The sequence below is a fragment of the Pempheris klunzingeri genome, chromosome 2, assembly GCF_042242105.1.
Source record: "Pempheris klunzingeri isolate RE-2024b chromosome 2, fPemKlu1.hap1, whole genome shotgun sequence".
Lineage (NCBI taxonomy): Eukaryota > Metazoa > Chordata > Actinopteri > Acropomatiformes > Pempheridae > Pempheris > Pempheris klunzingeri.
The window spans coordinates 26,078,304-26,097,471 of NC_092013.1; the positions used below are offsets into that span (position 1 = coordinate 26,078,304).

A 19,168-nucleotide genomic window follows, 5' to 3' on the forward strand; every position below is an offset into this window, starting at 1 on the left:
GTAGACTAATATCAAAGTAAACAACAAAAGGAGCAAGACAAGGCTTGAAACAAAGTACTCAACTGAAAATAACCAAACCTCCAAAACGGTACTCCGAACATCAAACTCATGAACCAGAAATCACAGGAAGGCACGACAATGGACATGACGAACTGGCACAGGACAGAGGGAGACACAGACAATAAATACACAGGGTAATGGGGAACAGGTGGAAACAATCAGGGAGGAGCCAGACAATCAGACGACAGGAAGTAAATGTAACTGAAACGAGGAAACACATGATACTACAAAATAAAACCGGAAATGACAAGACAACATGAGACGAGACAAAAACGGAACTTGACAAAATACAGGATCATGACACTAAAAAAGACAAAATATAGTTTATCTGTATTTTGATATGTCTCACATGGCCGTGCCATAAGCAAGATAACCCACATTGAGAAAGTTAAGAAAAATGACATTCATACAGCATGTTTTTGTTCAATAAAATTCAATCAATGGGGGACAAGGTTTCTGAATTTTCTAACTGAAGGTGGCACTCTTCATCTGTTCACAAATGGATCAAGAGAGAAAATTAGACATTTTGAAATAAATAACCTTTGAAAATAAACCTGAAGCCTCAAACAACAAACCCAACCCGAGATGTAGTTTTTTTTTTTGTTGGAACTGGTGAAGTTTGACTTGGATGGCAGATGGAGAACGATGGAGAACTTGTGATTTCACTGACCCCATGACCTTTCCTGTAGTGCCACCTTCAGGATAACACTGATCGTTTAGCTCTATTTCTGGTACAGCTCTAAGAACAGCAAAATCATCAGTATGAATTGTAGAGTCTTCCACAGCCGTGACAGGCTATTGCCTTTCAGTCTATTTTCTCCCTTTATTTGTATATACTGTATAAATGATGAGATACTGTAGCTTAAGAGTGGACTGCTGCAGCAATAAACATTGGATTTATGGAATTTGAGTAGTGCTGTGAAAAATGCTAAACTAATCAGTAAGAAGACAAAAAGACTGAAATAGAGCACTTAACAGTGCCTCTATTGCTTAGGGTTCCAAAGGATTAAAATGAATAAAGCAAACAGTAAAATGAAAAAAATCCTGGAAAAAAAGGAAGACACACTCATAGTAAAGCGAGTATGATGCACTGTGGCAGCTCTTTTTGGGCAAGGTGACACTGTAAAGAAAATTGAATGTGCCATTTGGTACATCAGCGGGATACAGAGATACCAATAGAGAGACAGAGGGAGACAGAGGAAGAGACAGGGAGATGGAGCAAATACAGAGACAGATAGCTATAGCAGTGTTTAGCTGTTGACTCTATTCTGTATCACAGAGCTGCTGTCAGCCTGCCAGGTGAATTGAGCAGCACTGGCCTCATGCGCTCCACTTCATCTAAATAAAATGACAATACAGTGCACTGCTGAGTCCCATCCCTTCCCTTTACAGCGATAAACAGCCCGTTCACTGTGGCTTCACTGTCATTCATTATCTGCATCTGATAAAGCACTGGACTTCCTTGCCTAGCAGTAATAAATTGCTTTTTACTAGTCAAACTGTGAGGAGCTGTTTTCTGAACTTCACTCTGTTAATGCACTTTTATTCAAATATATTGTGATACAAGTATTTTACTTTATTGCACTGTGAAGTCATATCCACTGTTGTTATGTTGGCTTATTATTATCATTGTTGGTATTCAGTGACTTCCTGAAAGATATTTGCCAACAGTCAAAGGTTCAGTTTGCATTTTTCAAAACTGGATGGACTAACAGTGGTCATATATTTGCAACGGTGCCTTTATGAGAAACAGATTGATATTAGAAGCCTCCTATCCTGTTTTCTGTTATGTTCCTGTTACTAATTCACCATTCATGGTATTTGTTGTTCAAACGAAACATTTCCTCCATATTTAGTTGACTTGATCAAGTCATTTCCACTGTGCTGCTCTAAGTTTTCTTTAATAAATTTACTTTACTTGTTTTTCTAATCAGTGTTGAGCTATTGTCTATAAAGCTAGTTTGAATAAATTAAGTCTATAAGTTCCTGACTGTGGATACTTTGAAGGGAATTATCCTGCATATACCACGGCCACTTGAGAAAAAGAAAAGAGAATTAAGACAATTAAAAATACTTTTAGTTTTCCACCAGCTATAACTCTGTTTCCCTGATAATGCCTTAGAGTTTGACTAATATCTGGGACAATCACTACCCATACGATTCTTTCAGGGAGATATTTCTAGTCTGCTCAGCTCATAGAATCTTTTGGCTCAGCGATGAGCCAGAGAACCCACACATGAAGGTACATTTTGTCGATGCAGAACAGCTGACAGACAACATCTACGCCTTAGGTTATTACATTCAGATGTGAGTAACAGCCAGGGCTGGTTTTAGCCTGTTATATTATCAGAATCAGAATCAGAATCAGCATCAGAATTACTTTAATAATTAACTTTAATAGTAACAGGTAAGCAACTTGGGCGGTGGGTAGCCCAGAGGCTAAAGAAGCAGACTAGTGGCCTGCAGTTTGCTAGTAAGAATCACTGGCCAGATCTATAATCTAGTGCCAAGCATCTCATGTATCCGAGATCACTCCTTATGTACATGACACCTTAATGTTAAAAACATTGAGAACACTAATTTGTTCCAATCCAAACACAAGTTAGAGCAGGTCAGGCATTTGTGTGTGATTTTTCCAGAGCAGTGGGACAAATGTGTTCTTTTACTTGCTTTGCCTTGCCCTGTGTGTGTGTGCAATCTGAGCTATCAGAGTTCATAGTTGTCATAGCAACACCCATCCCCCTTGGCATGCTGCGAGAGGCATTCTGTGCAGCGGATGGGTCTACTTTAGAGCTCTGTGTGTTTGTGCCTGAACATGATGAGAAGAGGGAATGGGCAGTGCGTGACTTCTGAGGTGGGCTGTCGGCTGCACAGTCAATTAGATGTGAGAAACGGTACTGGTGTTATCTCTGCAATTTTTTAATTGGCTGAACTTTTTTTTTTTTCTTTTTTACTTGCGCAAGATGCACATTTGCTTGGGTTGAGTCCACCCCTGCTCAGAGCGACTTCTGGCCTTGTTAACAACAATAACAAAACTGACACTCAAGACATCATGCTCAAAAAACAGTATGATATACCAAGGCACACTTGATCAGTTTGCTGTTAATTTACTAAAACAACAGTTTAATGGCTTTCAATTTGGTAAATGACAAGGACCTGTTTATGACTGGAACCACAAATTTTAGGATTTTATTTGGGACTTGTTGGTTTTGAGATTAGACTTGATTTGGGACATAAGGGATTATCAGAGACTGGTTTCTGTTTGACCAGGATACTTTTGATAAGGGATTTGGGAACTGATGCAGGTTTTCATGGCCAAGACTTGCAAAACAATTACTAATTTTCATACTAATCAAATCAATCAGTGCACTGTATGGAAGTACCTGCATTCAGTATGTTTCTCAACTCTTATGTAGCTTTTACCTATAATTTGTCACCCATCTTTATATTAATGTGAAAAGGTAATGGACGTGTAATTTGAAGTTAAAGAAAAAGTGGACACTTGCCTCATGCTGTCCGTTGCAATATAATCATGCAATGTTATCGATAAGTGCAGCTTTAGCACTAACACATAAAGCTGTGAACATTCTGAACCAAATGAGGCTGTAAGAAGCAAGCTGCATTTCCTCCCTTTTTCACAGTGTTGAAAGAAAAGGGCTTCACCTGCTCTATTGCCTCTTAAATACTCTTTATGAACAAATAAATGTGTTAAATCTAGGCCATAAAACACTTAACAGTGGTAAGGTATGAGGGGATTAAACACTGAGCTATTATTCACCACAAAAAAACACCTAAAAAAAAATCTACTTGTTTGCTGGGTGAGACATGGAAAATATAAATGGTAGCGGTGCTGCTGCTCTCACAATAACCCTTATGATCACATGCAAATTAAAAACAAACCTATTTATATTTTGCTGCTGGGACTTTGCTATGGAACTGCACATTTCATTTCTCCCCTCAGGCACGATGGGGAAGTATAGTGAAGTTCTTTTTATTAGACATGGTTATTAGAATATTCATATGAAACTCACCAGTTATTGATATTCATTTGCTACAGACTCTCTTGTTACAAATTCAAAATGTCACAGTGAAATTTAAAACAGCCTGAAAGACATTTTCATTATTTTCTTATTGGGGTGTTGTGGTTCATTGGTTTGTAGATTCTCGCTCCTGGGGGTTGTAGAGCCCACTGATATTTGTTCAAACTCATCTCTCAGATGTTTAATTAAAGTTATTAGGAGCCACAGGTGAATCAGTTCATTAGCAGTGAATTGTGTTGCAGTAACACACAGGACTCTTATTTGTGGAGGATGATGCCTGTTATGCAGCACTAGAAGATAAATGGATTGAGCATCCCTTGGCTATTTATATTTATTCATTTATTTATTGCCTAGTGGTGGAGAGGGTGAACTAGATGATTGCTTAGAGTGCCCATCAACTTTTAAATCAAAGAGGTTACAAATGTGCCTATTTCATTAAGATGAATGGAGTGAGGGACATTAAAACCTTTAATGTAGGTAAATGTTAGCACTAATTATCAGAGCCCTGTGGTACACATATCTTATAAAACATTCAGGGTGAAATGGAGCTACATGCAGGAATCTACAAACATTAGCCTGTAGCACACAAGGAATTTACTTGTTTTACCAAGTTAAGACTATTTTACTAGTTAAGACAAGTGCTGATTTGTGATAAAACTGAAGAGTGATAAAAAGAGTCATAAAGTCAAGTGACTCTTTTTATGACTATAAGTAACACAGCTATGTGTAAAAGTTGCTAACATTAGCCAATAAGCTAATGAGCAACTGGCCTGAATTGATCAAAACTGCATTTTCTTCCGAGTACAACTTTATTTGCAACAAGAAGAATGTTTGACTTTGACTTAGTGAAGTTAGTTTATTTAAAAGTACTGAGAATCTCTGACAAACTGACAATCTGTTCTTTTCATGGTGTGACAATATTAAAATTGTAGTTCAGCCATGGGCAATGTGGGTCAGATACAGATTGTTATTATTTGCCATGATATTGCGAGAAAAAAGCAGTTTGGTCAAAATCTGCCATCTTACCTCATCGTAGATGCTGTCATTGCGCTCAAAGTCTCCTGCCCTCCTGGGCAGCACATGGACATGGACATGCTGTAAGCAAACAAGAGAAGGCAATAGTTTAGATGTGGTGCTCTGTCTAGAGAAACAGGCACTTTTTCACCTGGGAGTTGTCTGACAGACTGATGTGACAGAGACTGAGACTTGTCATTACTTCACAGTACATTGGAGAAGACCGAGCGGAGCGTTACTGCCGTGTCACAAATCACAGGAGGGTGACCGTGCATTTCAACAAGCATGCAACCTGCACACCGCAGAGACTCCTTATTTCTATGCTTTTAAGTATTTAATTGACTTTTTCCAGCCCCCCTTCTGGTGTCAACCCCCCTGCTGTCACAAACCTGGCTGCCTGTGTGGTTAACTTTGATTTACTTCTCTGCATGGATGATATGGTAATGTCCCTAAGAAACTGCTTTATCTGACAGAACACACACTAAGCAAACAGCAAATAGCAAACACTCACTAAAGCAGAAACAACAAACTGTTTTTTCTGATACGCATTTGCACAGTCTCCCAGTACTTATCAGTACATAAAATAAAGCCTTAATATGTGTGGTTATATATTCACTGAGAATTAAGTGGTCAAATTTCATTCTTATGTGTAAATATGTATGTGTAATATGTAAAAGACATAGACATATACAAGTATAAATATTCTATTTCAGTGAGGTGGCAGTGAAACATTCATTTGAAAATAATATTAGGCCTTGACAGAGGAATACTGTTAGTCAAAATTAGACTGTGCTTTTGACAGTTTTGTATAGTACTTGGTATTTCAATGATTGTGTTAAAAAAAAGACTGACCTGCCATGCTAGAAATAATGAATATAGAGTAAACAATTAATAATAATAATGACACCCCCCGATACAACAGCTGAGTGGGCATGATGGTGCATGCGAATGTACAGCCATCAGCAAGTGCACATAATGGATATGACGTGAATAAATTGAATTAAATCCTAAGTATCACTCCCTTCAGTCATCACAAAGTGTCAGTCATCACAATACTCATAGACTCCTGGAAAAGTTTATCTGGTATTAATGGCCCATCCAGCCTCACAAAGCTTTAAAGACTACACTTGGCAAAACTTTGCGCTGTGCAACCTGATAAACTTTACTGGATGAAAGTTGAATGGCGTTATCATAAATAAATGATGTATCTTCTTGTGTGACAAGTTAAAGGATATGCTACAGTACAGGCCAGGTGTCTCACTTTGAAAGAAATAGGTTGGAGTTTAATTGTCCACTCACTGTAGAATTGTTCGATTTTGTTATATTATCATCAGTGCACCCCAATAGACAATAGGGGAATAGATGGTGGTGGTGTTAATCTTTTTTGGTGATGTTTTAAGTGTTTCCCCTTATTTTATTCAAAGGTTTAAGTGTGTAATTTTACCTTCAAATGAACAGTGTGTTGTGAAGGGGTATCAGTGATGTCGGTCCTACTCCGTGCTATATGCATTATACCATATTTTATATGTTTGATTGTTTATATGTTTGACTGATGGTTTAGAGCTGTGTGTTGTGCTGTAAATCCCACTATGTAATCCATGGCCTTGTCCGGGGGTTTGTGTATGTATCATCAAGGGCGTCATAACCTAATTGTGGGGCTTTTATTCATTTTTCATTATTACACTGTGATAAACTGTGGAGGCAGGCTGAATGAATGTTTATAAATGCTACAAACAAGATAGCATGTTTGGAGGCGTCTGCTCTTTTAGTATGCATTTTCCATTTAATGAGGTCATTTACATAATGTCTGCATTATTAAATTTGCCTACATTGAGGAAAACTTCTGAAGCAGAATAAAATAACACAATATGGCAGGAGAGCTATTTATCAAAGAGGCTTTCTAAATGAGTGCTGAGTGAATGAGGCGGTGGCCGCTGGACATGTCACTGCGTGCACGTGTGTCTGCATACCAGAAAATTGAAGGGTGGTATGGTTGTTGTGGGAAATTAGAGTGGCCTGACACTGTGTGTGTGTGAGTGTGTGTGCTTACATACATAGCAAGGGGCACGTTGCATGGGGTATAATCATGTCTACCTCCTTAAAGGAATATTTCACAATTTTACAACCTGTTTAGTTTTGACCATTATCATAGTGGCTGGTAGATCTCCATAAACACTGCAACAAAGAGATAGATCTGCTAATATTCTATGTTTTTCTCATCACTAACAAATCCAATGGAAAGACAGAGTGAACAACAATGAATGTATCACATTACCTAGTATTATGTGTGTATCTGAAGGCTGGTATTGGGCATCTTATTCCCAAGTGCCATTGAGCTCCATTATTGTCCAAAAACTATTAAAAACTCATAATTGAGCCACAGTGTTGCACTGGGGGACATGTTCCTTCATTACCATGAACACACACTGTGATTTATCTTGTTCCATTGCACCGTCCTGCTGTCTGAAAAATGTTTGCTAAAAACTACAGTGCCCCAGTGGAAATTACTAAGGCTTTTTTAAAAATAAAATAAATCTATTTGTGAAAGATATGTGTCTTCACTAGGAGGCAAAGGGCTTAAGGTTGAGAGTTGTTGCTGTCCTCCCTTCTGGGGTCGCCACAGCGGATGATCCGCTTGTAGATTTTGGCGTTTTTTACACTGGATGCCCTTCTTGACGCAACCCTCGCCCATTTTTGGTAGCCGGAACTGGGAGGGAGTCGAACCCGGGTTCCCCAGGCCGATGGCATGCGCAATTATCCACTGCACTACCGGCCGATATTAAGGTTGAGTCATAAAATAAAATAAAATAAATAAATAAATAAAATAAAATAAGTATGGATGTCAGAGACTAATATTATCCACCTTTTGTCAAATCTATTTAAAACTGGATGATGGATGATCGAAAGGTCAAAAGGTCAAGATAATTTGCATATGATGTAAAATGGGTGAAAGGTCACCCATCATGTATGGTCGAGGTTTAGGGTCTGTATTCTCAAGACTGTATCGCAAAACCTTTTCTCAGCAGAGAAGCAAGACAATGCGGAATCTGGTCAATAATCAGGAGGGATCTGGGGGCATCATGGTTTTGCGACGAAGAGTGAGAAAGATATCCCCTGGAGAAGGCATTTTGATGGGAAGTAAAAAACACAGCAACTTTAAAAAGAGAAAATAAGTCAGCAGAAGCAAGCCTAAAGGGAAGAAGTCTGCTCGTACTTTGATTGAAGCAGAAGCTAAAAAATGGCTATTCTACATCAGAAATCAGCCGAGTGCACCCTGGTGGAGCAGGATCTATTTTTGCAGCTTTCTATCGAAGATATGGTCTACACCAAAATTTTACCTCTATCCGCCATCACAGATGGGAACCCCATTGAATTCTTTATCCCTGGAGACGGTAAAAAGTATTTGGATCTGAATGACACTTTCTGAAAGTGAAAATTACCAACAGCAATGGTACAAACCTGGCGAACAATGCGTGGGTGGCACTCATAAACAATCCTCTGAATATCATTTTCAGCCAATGCAACATTACTCTGGGGGATAGGTTAATGCCACAGTCTAGAGCCACGCATCCTTGTAAAGCCATGATTGAAACCTGCTCAACTTTTCTGAAGACATGCAATCAATTTAGTGCTGGATTATTTTACAATGACACGCCCAGGGCTATGGACTCTATAGTGATCAATGATGGACCTAATAGAGGTCTAAAATGAAGAGCAAATTTTTCTGCTAATTCTGGAGAGATTCACCTGCTGCATCCTCTTCACAGGGACATATTTTTCAACGAAAGACTTCTTTTGAACTCAGTAGATTTGAGAATTAAACTGACCCGGGCCAGTAACGCCTTCTGCCATATGGCAGCCTGTGACTTGACTCTCCGTGACACAAGGCGCCTCACTCTTTATAAAAGCAAGTAAAAAGTTCCCCCACTGTCTGTTCAGGTCACACGTTCACTTTACTGAAGGGTAATGCCCTTTTCGCTCATTAACTTCAAAACCTACTCTATTCTAGAATATTTAACCAGGAGAACCTCTTTCTGGGTACCATGCCAAAATATGTGGTTCTAGGGATTGTAAACCATGATGCCTTCACGGGAAGAAGAAACCTGTCATCCTTCAGTTTTGTCCATAACGATGTGGAATATCTGGCCAGGGCCAGACAAGCCCGGCCAAGGCTTTCAAACCCCACTTTAACCAAGGGGTTTCCGTTAGAAAGTTTTTAATCTCAACCCAGGTGAAGACAGCAAAGCCTTGTCCCCTGTGTCCAACAGTAGCATAAGACTGGAGATAAGATTCAGAATTGCCACAAACCACCACTCTCACCATTTACGGCTGTTACGATTCCATTCTATAGGTCAACTCTACGTGACAGGTGCTGATGGATGTTTACTAATAATAAAAAAAAGTCATTTGTTAAGACACATGGCTTACTTTATTGAGAACATGCATAAATGACACAAACCTGGGGATCAGTGGAGGAGGGCAGTATGCCACTTATTTGACTCTTTTGGATTCCCACGTGATTTTCCTCATTACCCTTCAAGCATGCTGTCATTCCTGTACTTTTACCAAGTGCACGCACTTTAACCTGGCTCAGCCAGCTGTTTTACTGTTTATTTATTATCACTGTGTTATTGTCCTGTGTTTTTATGTCTGTTTTTTAAACACCATGAGAAGTGCTACCTCAGTTTTGTTGTTTGCTCGACTTACAATGACAATAAAGAAATTGAATTGAATTGAATATACAGTGGCATGTAAAAGTTTGGGCACCCTGCATAGTTAGTACTTAGTAGCACCCCCCTTGGCAAGTATCACAACTTGTAAATGCTTTTTGTAGCCAGCCAAGAGTCTTTCAGTTCTTGTTTGAGGGATTTTTGCCCATTCCTCCTTACAAAAGTCTTCCGTGAGATTCCTGGGCTATGTTGCACGCACTGCTTTTTTGAGGTCTATCCACAGATTTTCAATGATGTTTAGGTCAGGAGACTGCGAGGGCCATGGCAAAACCTTCATCTTGCGCCTCTTGAGGTAGTCCATCGTGGAGTTTGAGGTGTGTTTAGGATCATTATCCATTGTAGAAGCCATCCTCTTTTCAACTTCAGCTTTTTTACAGATGGTGTTATGTTTGCTTCCAGAATTTGTTGGAATTTAATTGAATCCATTCTTCCCTCAACCCACGAAATGTTCCCTGTGCAATTGGCTGTAACACAACCCCAAAGCATGATTGATCCACCCCCATGCTTAACAGTTGGACAGGTGTTCTTTTCATGAAATTCTGTGCCCTTTTTTCTCCAAACATACCTTTGCTCATTGCGGCCAAAGAGTTCTATTTTAACCTCATCAGTCCACATGACATGTTTCCAAAATGCATCAGGCTTATCTAGATTTTCTTTTGCAAACTTCTGACGCTGAACTTTGTGGTGAGGACGCAGGAGAGGTTTTTGTCTGATGACTCTTCCATAAAGGCCATATTTGTGCAGGTGTTGCTGAACAGTTAAACAGTGTACCACAACTCCAGAGTCTGCCAAATCTTCCTGGTGGTCATTTGCAGTCTAACGGGGGTTCTGACTTGCTTTTCTAGCAATCCTACGAGCAGTTCTCTCTGATATTTTTCTTGGTCCTCCAGACCTTATCTTGACCTCCACTGTTCCTGTTAACTGCCATTTCTTATTTACATTCTGAACTGAGGAAATGGGTACCTGAAAATGCTTTGCTATCTTCTTATAGCCTTCTCCTGCTTCGTGGGTATCATTCAACTTCATTTTCAGAGTGCTAGGCAACTACTTAGAGGAACCCATGGCTGCTGATTGTTGGGACAAGGTTAGAGGAGTCTGGGTATTTATAAAGCTTTGAAATTTGCATCACCTGGCCTTTCCTCACGATGATTGTGAACAAGCCATGACCCTAACAGGCTAATTAAGGTTTGATACCTTGGTCAAAGTTATCTGAGTGCTCAAACCCCCTTCGGGTTCCCATTCTTTTGCAGGGTGCTGCTTTCCCTTTTTCACTCTAAAATTGTACAAAACAAAAATAATACACTGATATTACTTAAAATATTGAAAAGAGTGTTTCATGTTTAACTTTATGCCTTTTGGAGATCATTTCATCTTCCAGTTGCTTAACTGTTCACATTAACTGAAATTTTGACCAGGGGTGCCCAAACCTTTGCATGCCACTGTATATAGGAATAGGCGAGAATGTCTTTCCTTTTTTGAGGCATGGCGTCGCGCAAAGCTTTTAGTAAGGGAGCGTTCCCTTTTAAATGCACTGATATGAAGACTTCTTTTGTTTTGGGTGTATAAATGACGGGTCACTGATGAGAAAGCACACCTGACCTTAACCTGTATTGTTCTGGGCAGGCGAATTTGAGGTCAACAATTAAGTATCCATGGGGATCTTTGCCTGTGTCTTTGAAACTTTCCAAGAAAAAGGGGTTTTGAGAGGGGAAGATTTGATGAGCTAGTATATTCATCTCGTGAGGGTTTTTAAACAACACCAGATAATTCCTGTTCAAATGAATGGTGGAACTGTGTTTACCTTGGTGAAATACATTTTGCATCAGTATCATGATGCTCATATTTCTATGATGTCTGTACTGGGTGAAAATTTTAAACCTTTCAGGGTGATCAGAGGCTTGAAAAATAATATTGCCCAGAATGATCAAATGATTTTGTTCGAGGTGAAACAGGTTTTCATCTTCTAAAGAATCAGGCAGTCCATTGACAAATTTAATCTCTTTATTCATTTTTTGCAGTTCAGCATACATGGATTGAAAAGAAATATAAATCCAAACAATGTTTTCCTGGTTTCCCATCCATCACACAGTTTTCCACTACACGTTTTACAAAATACGTTTTCCTACAACAGCTAGGTCCTACAATCAGACATGAAAAAGGCCTACACACTCTAGGATCAAAATCAATTTCCTCCATAAAGATGAGGTGTGACATTTTTTCTATCATCTATCCTAATAGGATCTTTTGTCATACAGCACTCTCAATTTTTTGAGAAATGTTGAGAATTTTTCAAATGAAACCTCTTTTTCATTGATGTTGTGATGAGGAGCCTCAATCTCGCTGTCTTCAGAGTTGTTCAGGTAAAGCTCCACCAGCTCTCTGGTGCTGTCAAAGTTGACCTGTTCGCAGCATTCCTGGGTCTGGCTAACGCCATTGACACATAGCACTACTTTCTTTTCTTTCACGGTTTGATACGTGCAACTTTTGGGACTGACAACTGCAAATTTCTGAATGCTGTCACCCCCCAACTCGTCCGTCAACTGACCCAAGTAGTTCCCCATTTCCAAGGGAGTCTCTCCATCTTGGCTGTGGATCAGTATTAGAGTGGGTCATCCCTCAATCAGAAGGTCGGGGGTTCGATCCCCAGCTCCTATGGGTCAACATGTCGACGTGTCCTTGGGCAAGACACTGAACCCCAACTTGCTCCTGAAGCATGGCTTCAGTGTGTGAATGAGTATGAAAGAAGTCTCCTCCAAATTACATTCCTCCTGTATGAGTGATGTGTGAATGGGTGAGTGAGGATGTCATGTAAATAGCTTTGAGTAGTTGAAATAAGTAGAAAGGTGCTATACAAATACAGACCATTTACCATTACCATTTATATCAAGCGGCCCGTGTCAGTATAAAGAACATTCTCTTGCGATCGCTTCAAGAGAATGCGGCTCTCGGTGGTGAATGCGGCTATGAAAACATTATCAATTGGGTTGGGGGCCACGATGCCCCTGGGGGGACCCCTGGGGATGAGTAATGAATGAAGTGTTGAAGAGTGTCTTCTATAGGATGAAAATAGTTTTCTACGCTACAGTCTCGAGAGATTTCAGAAACAGGAAAAGAGTCGACGGAATTTTCAACCACATCTACGGTGCTGACCAAGTCTATTGGGAAATGTGGTGGAATGTTGTTCAATTGTTCTACAAGCTTTAAAAGGAAAAAAACCCTAAATTTATCTCTTCATCCTTGTCAAAATGTCACACCTTACAACTTCTCACACAACACCAGAATGGAGGAAGCCTGGGTCTGGCTTACGTTGATGATGTCTTTGAGAAGAACCAACTGCTGTACACTGTAGGTCTCTGTTCTTTCACCTCTCCGACGTCAAGAGGGAGCTTGTATCCTGAGATGCAGCCCAAGGTAAAAAAAAAACAACAAAAAAAGAACCCTTAGCGGAAAAAGCAGTGACCTAACCTTTAACAGATAACTTTAGTAAGGGCTATAATGCAATGCTTTTACTTGTAACAGTGGTGAAATACACTTGTTTGGTAATAGTACTTATGAATCGGATTACTTTTTGTCATTTATTATTGTATTTAAGATGACAATTTATCACAATCAATACTTTCAGGTATTAATAATTAATAATATTACACATGATATAATGTCATTATTAATATTTTGGCCTATTTAAGACACTATGATTAGCACTATGATCATCAGGTCTCATTTGAATCATTCAAGTAGACAGATAACATTGATTCAACATACTGTATGTTTTTTTTCCTGTGTTCACTAAATGAAAATAAAATAACATAAAAACATTTAGTCAACTATCTACAACCCAAGGGCTACAAGGGCATCATGATGCAGTTTTTTAGCGTTCAGTCTGCCTAATCTTTAACCCCATTATAAGAAATGCAACGTGAATAAGAAGAGATAACATTACGTTTTTAAAAAGGTTTCATCAACTTACCAGACTCAATTTGGTCGGTGATGGGGTTACTCGCCGGGCCTTCTATCTGGATGTTATTGCGAGATTTATCCACTGTCTGATCCAAATTCGCTCTTTTAGGCGAGAGATTTGGCTTTTTTCTCCTTAACTGGCTTGAGGATGGATGCAGGAGTTACTTGGATACTCTATGCATGTAAATCCAGTATTCTCCCCTCAGACGGCCTCTGGATCAATGCGAAAATTGAGAGGGTTTCCACATTGGAACCGGTGTGCCGACACATGCACCGAATCCAGTGTTGCCAACTTGCCGACTTTCTCACTAAATCTGGCGACTTTTTTTGTCAAAAGCTACTAGTGACAAATCTAGCGACTTTTTCTGGTGTTATTGGAGACTGACGTGAAAGCACATCGTTCTGCAGTTACTGTGCTCAAGGAGCAGCGGGTGCCACCGTGAGCCCCTCCCCATCTCACAGCACTGACAGGCAGTCAGTCGCACAGCAGTCCCAGCTACAGTCAGAGCAGAGAGGACAGAGGAGACCCACTCCACTCTGCGTCCACACTGCCAATGAATCGCACGTGCACAAAGTTGCTGCTGATTCCTTCCTGGCTTACAGAGCGGGATGTAAATGTAAATGTTTCTTCACTGTCACACTAAAATAAATCATTGCATTTGACTTGCGGCAGAAAATTTTCATGTTGTAGGAGAGGACCAATGTTTGATCAAGTGTGTGAGAAATGTGATAAACCTTTTATTGAACTTAACACTCAACTTTGAGCAACCTCACCGAGTTCCCGCAGGGGGGGAGAACAGTATCTAAGACAAAGGACAATGACGGTGCCAAATTTCCACAGGACCCCCTTTGTCCATGGACTGAAAGGAAGTGACGAGATCACCAAAAGACACTTATCATTAAAATTGACGCCCTGAACCCTGGAAGGACAAGGGGCGCTTTGATCACAGCGTCTCCCCTCCTCACACTCCACACATGATAATCTGTCTTCCTATTCACAATTAACCACGAGATGGTCATCTGTGAGAAATCAGTGCCTGAGGGTGAGACAAATGACGGTCACAAGGTGGCAAAATTCTTGTATGTAATTTTATATGCATTTGGAAGTTTAAAGTTAACCAAAAAGTACTGTTAAATTAATTGGTCAGAAGAATCAGAAAATCAACATGTTTGTCTTTTTAGTAATGTAAATCTCCAGGTTCATGAGGCCAGATGACGAAATAACGAATTTCAGTTTTAAAGATGTTATGTCTGTGTAACAAAACTGCCACCCAAAGGACGTAAGTGCGTACATTGAAAAGTTACATGCAAATGAAAAATTATGCAAATTAAGCAATGGCGTCATTTAGCGACTTTTAGGACAGCCAATAGCTACTTTCCTTACTGATGAGTTGGCGACACCGACTGAATCTGTAAGTCTTTTGATTTGTCGTGTCGCAGTTCCATTAAAAAAAGAAGAGGAGAGGATTATACGGACCGATTTCTTTCACCCAGTTTTAATCTTTTGACCTTTAGGTCATCCATCATCCAATTTTGAATAGATTTGACATAAAGTGGATAATATTACTCTCTGATGTCAAAATATTAACAGATGGACTAACACATTCTTGGATTTGTTGAAAAGGAAAACATATACCATACATTTCTTTAGAAACAGAGCATGAATACACTCCATGCAATAGACCCTTTCTACAAAATAATTAAGTACAAAACATGCACAGATTAACAGATGACAGTTATATAAATAAAGAGAGGCCAAAAGAAACAATAAAAAAAAAAATAGAAAGCAAAAGTGCAGCACCTTTCAGAAATGTCATCTACAGTTCCAGCCATTTCAGATATATTCAGGTATAATCTTTAAAGATGACTTAAGAACATATGCTTGACATGGTTCTAAAAACTAAATCTCCCTAGTTTTTCTCATTGTAGAGGAAATGTGCCTATATAATTTAACTGTTTATGAAATTCTCTAAGCTGTGCAATTGTGATGATGATAGAACCACAACTAGACTGAATTAAATAACAGGAATAAGACTATGGACTATGGACAAAATGATAATTGTGCCTTTTTGAGTTGAAGGTGGGGGAGGAAGCATGTATTTCCTTCACTGCATCTGTGCCCTGAAGCAGGACATTAAAACCCTTGAGTGGGTTTTTTCCAAGACGTTAACAGTGCAGAGTGTGTGTACTGTATATCTGTGAGGCACACCTGTAGTGAGACAGAGAACTACCTCCTCCCTGCCAGCTCTCTCCACCCGAACAGCTGCTGTAAATAACAATGTGCTATTGGCTGATAAAAAGAAGCATTTGACTTCATTTCCAGATAAATACATGGCCATATTGAGTGATATTACACAAATGTTGAAGGGTTTCACTTCAAAATGCTATGAATCCATTTTTGCAACAATATTGCCACCAAATATTTAACAGCCAATATTTGAAAACATAAATCATCCTGTCCTTGATAATAGAATAAAATAAACATTCAGTCTATAAAAGGAACAATTTCATTAAAAAACATTTTAGGATGAGTCACTACTTTGATCTTTAAAAACACACTCCACAAATCTTAAAAACTCACTGTTTATGTTGACTCAGCTGTGAAATGAACAAAAACATACAGTCTACTTTGAAGTTCATTCAGAAGAGAGAAATTATTCTATTATTCAACATGTTTTCATTTTATGTAAGCTTTGAATGTTTAAACTATTTATATCTACTGTCCTACACAATTTGGGTCTGTTAAATGTTTCCTTGAACAAATCTACTGTCACACAGAAAGAAAATAATTTCAGATGTGTTCTGTTTAAAACAAACCTTGAAAAACTAGATGATTAATATGAATAATAAATTCCACATTAATGAACCAAAAACTACTAACCATAAAATGTAGGTTTAGAAAAATAGCACAGGTTAAAAAAAACAAGATGGCTCAAGATGGCACCATGAATGGCGGCCCTGTCTTGAAGTCCTTCTCAATTCTATCATAGAATAATAACTTTTGCCCATTAGATCATTTGTAGACATTTGGTCAATGTGTGACACATGAACCTACACCATCAGGTTAACAAAACCAGAGCTCCCCCACTGCTCTCTATCTTGCTCTGATCTCTCATCTGGACTGTGGAGAGTCCAGCTCTCCTCCCAGAGCTCTCTCACACCCCTGAGAGCCTCTGCCTCTGGATCCGTGAGGTTCCTGCTCAGCTCTCCCAATTCTCCTCTGGACCTCTGAGAGTCTAGCTCTGCTGGAGACCAGTTCAGTGCTGCACCTCACACCTGAGAGTCCATTTACAAGCCTGCAGCTTACTCCTGCAGCTCCAGCCTCAGTGTGGCCTGTACCAGAGCAGACCACCTTTTTCATGGCAGCGACACAAAGCCCTGTCTGAACCAAGTTTATCAGTGCCAGCAGGCATGACCCAAAGTCTGCCAGCTGATCTTCAGAGCAACAGGAGTACACCAACAAGTTCGCACTGAGCTGGTAACTAGCAAGGAACAAAGGAGCAACCGGATTCCTCCAGCCTGCAACCACTCAGCAAGGACAAAGGACCACAACCCTTCTTCCAGCCTGGATCATTAACAGGCTAAGACAGCAGCACACTGAAGACATATATAGCATACCATTTACTGTGTACATGTGTTGGTTTTGATTTGATTTAATTAGGGCCCGAGCACCAAGCAGTGCGAGGACCCTATTGAAATTCGTGGGTGCAAAACATGCAAGGGAGGAAACATGCCAGTACCCAAGAACCAAGAGGTGTACGGACCCCATACACCCCGAGCACGAAGGGGATGAAAAAATATGTGGAATGCAAAAAAACAGGCAACCAGGGGGCCAAAAACATAGTTGAAACTGAAGGAATTATTAGGGCCCGAGCACCAAGCGGTGCCAGGACCCTATTGAAATGCGAGCATGAAAAACGTGCAAGGGAGGAAACGTGCCAGTACCCAAGAACCACGAGGTGTACAGACCCCATAGGCCCAGAGCACGAAGGGGATGAAAAAATACATGAAATGCAAAAAAAACAGGCGACCAGGGGGCCAAAAACATAGTTGAAATGCAAGGAATTATTATTCTTCTTTTCCTTGTTTTTCTCCACAATGAATTGCATTTTTGGGGGCCCGAACATGCACGAAAACTCACAAAAATTTGCACACGCATCAGTCGTGGTGAAAAATTACGTATTTTAAAGGTTTCGCAAATGGGTGTGGCAAAATGGCTGACATGTTTAATGAGAGTCCCGCCCTGAAGACGTCTACATGTCAATATTCATTCACAGTCATAGCGCCAACTGGTGGCGACAGGAAATGCTATGCTTTACATTATGATGGCTCAAGACCAGCCAGTTGATCAGATTCACTTCAAATTTGTTCAGGAAAGCCTCAAGATGTTGATGTTGGTCTGTAGTGAAAACTGTGAATCTCTGTCAAAAGCAGTTGCCATGACGACACGGCGAATTTCGATAATACATTTTCCTTCGCCATGAGCATTTAAAGTGCTGTAACTCCACTGTACAAGGTCATATCTTCACCAAATCACTGTCCGGCTCTGAACATATATATATGCCAATTTTGAACCATAGTCATAGCGCCACCAAGTGGCGAGAGGAAGTGCATGTTTTATTCTCGGACATCTCTCTCTCTCAGCAGGTTAATCACAGCCATCTCAAATTTGATCAGTGGAGAGAAGAGGGTCTGCTGAACACGTACATGTAGAGCTACACTCATTGCGCCACCTGGTGGAAACAGGAAGTCAAACCTCCGTGCCAATAATCATTTGATTTGCATGAAATTTTCAGTGTAGTCAACACTTCATATACTGGAATACAGGACGTCATTATATGTAACTAATGCACTGTCCAAAATACATGAAAATTCTGAGCCGCGTGGAAGGGTCGAAGTCCACGGGATCCACGGGGTCAACGGGACGAACCCGCCGCACACCCCGACGTGCACGGAGGTGCGAGGGCCCTCCAACGCTGCTTGCAGCTTTAATTATTTTTATTTCTTGCTCTTGTTCTTGTTAGGGCCCGAGCACCAAGCGGTGCGAGGACCCTATTGAAATGCGAGCACGAAAAACGTGCAAGGTAGGAAACGTGCCAGTACCCAAGAACCAAGAGGTGTACGGACCCCATACTCCCCAAGCACGAAGGGGATGAAAAAATGCATCAAATGCAAAAAAAAACAGGCGACCAGGGGGCCAAAAACATATTTGAAATGCAAGGAATTCTTCTTCTTCTTCTTCTCCTTCTTTTCCCAAATGAATTGCATTTTTGGGGGCCTAAACATGCACGAAAACTCATGAAACTTTGCAGAAAATTCAGTCATGGTAAAAAATTACGTATTTCATAGGTTTGGCAAATGGGCGGC

General features: G+C 40.0%; 1 protein-coding gene across 4 annotated transcripts in view; it reads right to left on the reverse strand.

Annotated features, from left to right (window-relative positions):
* Window positions 1-19,168, reverse strand: part of LOC139217526 (bis(5'-adenosyl)-triphosphatase-like) — a 340,133-nt gene that overhangs the window by 56,784 nt on the left and 264,181 nt on the right. For all 4 annotated transcript variants that reach the window (XM_070848880.1, XM_070848855.1, XM_070848863.1 and 1 more), the window contains one exon: window positions 5,127-5,195. In XM_070848880.1, the coding sequence (XP_070704981.1) occupies window positions 5,127-5,195 (69 nt within the window). The remainder of the gene's footprint in view (window positions 1-5,126; window positions 5,196-19,168) is intronic.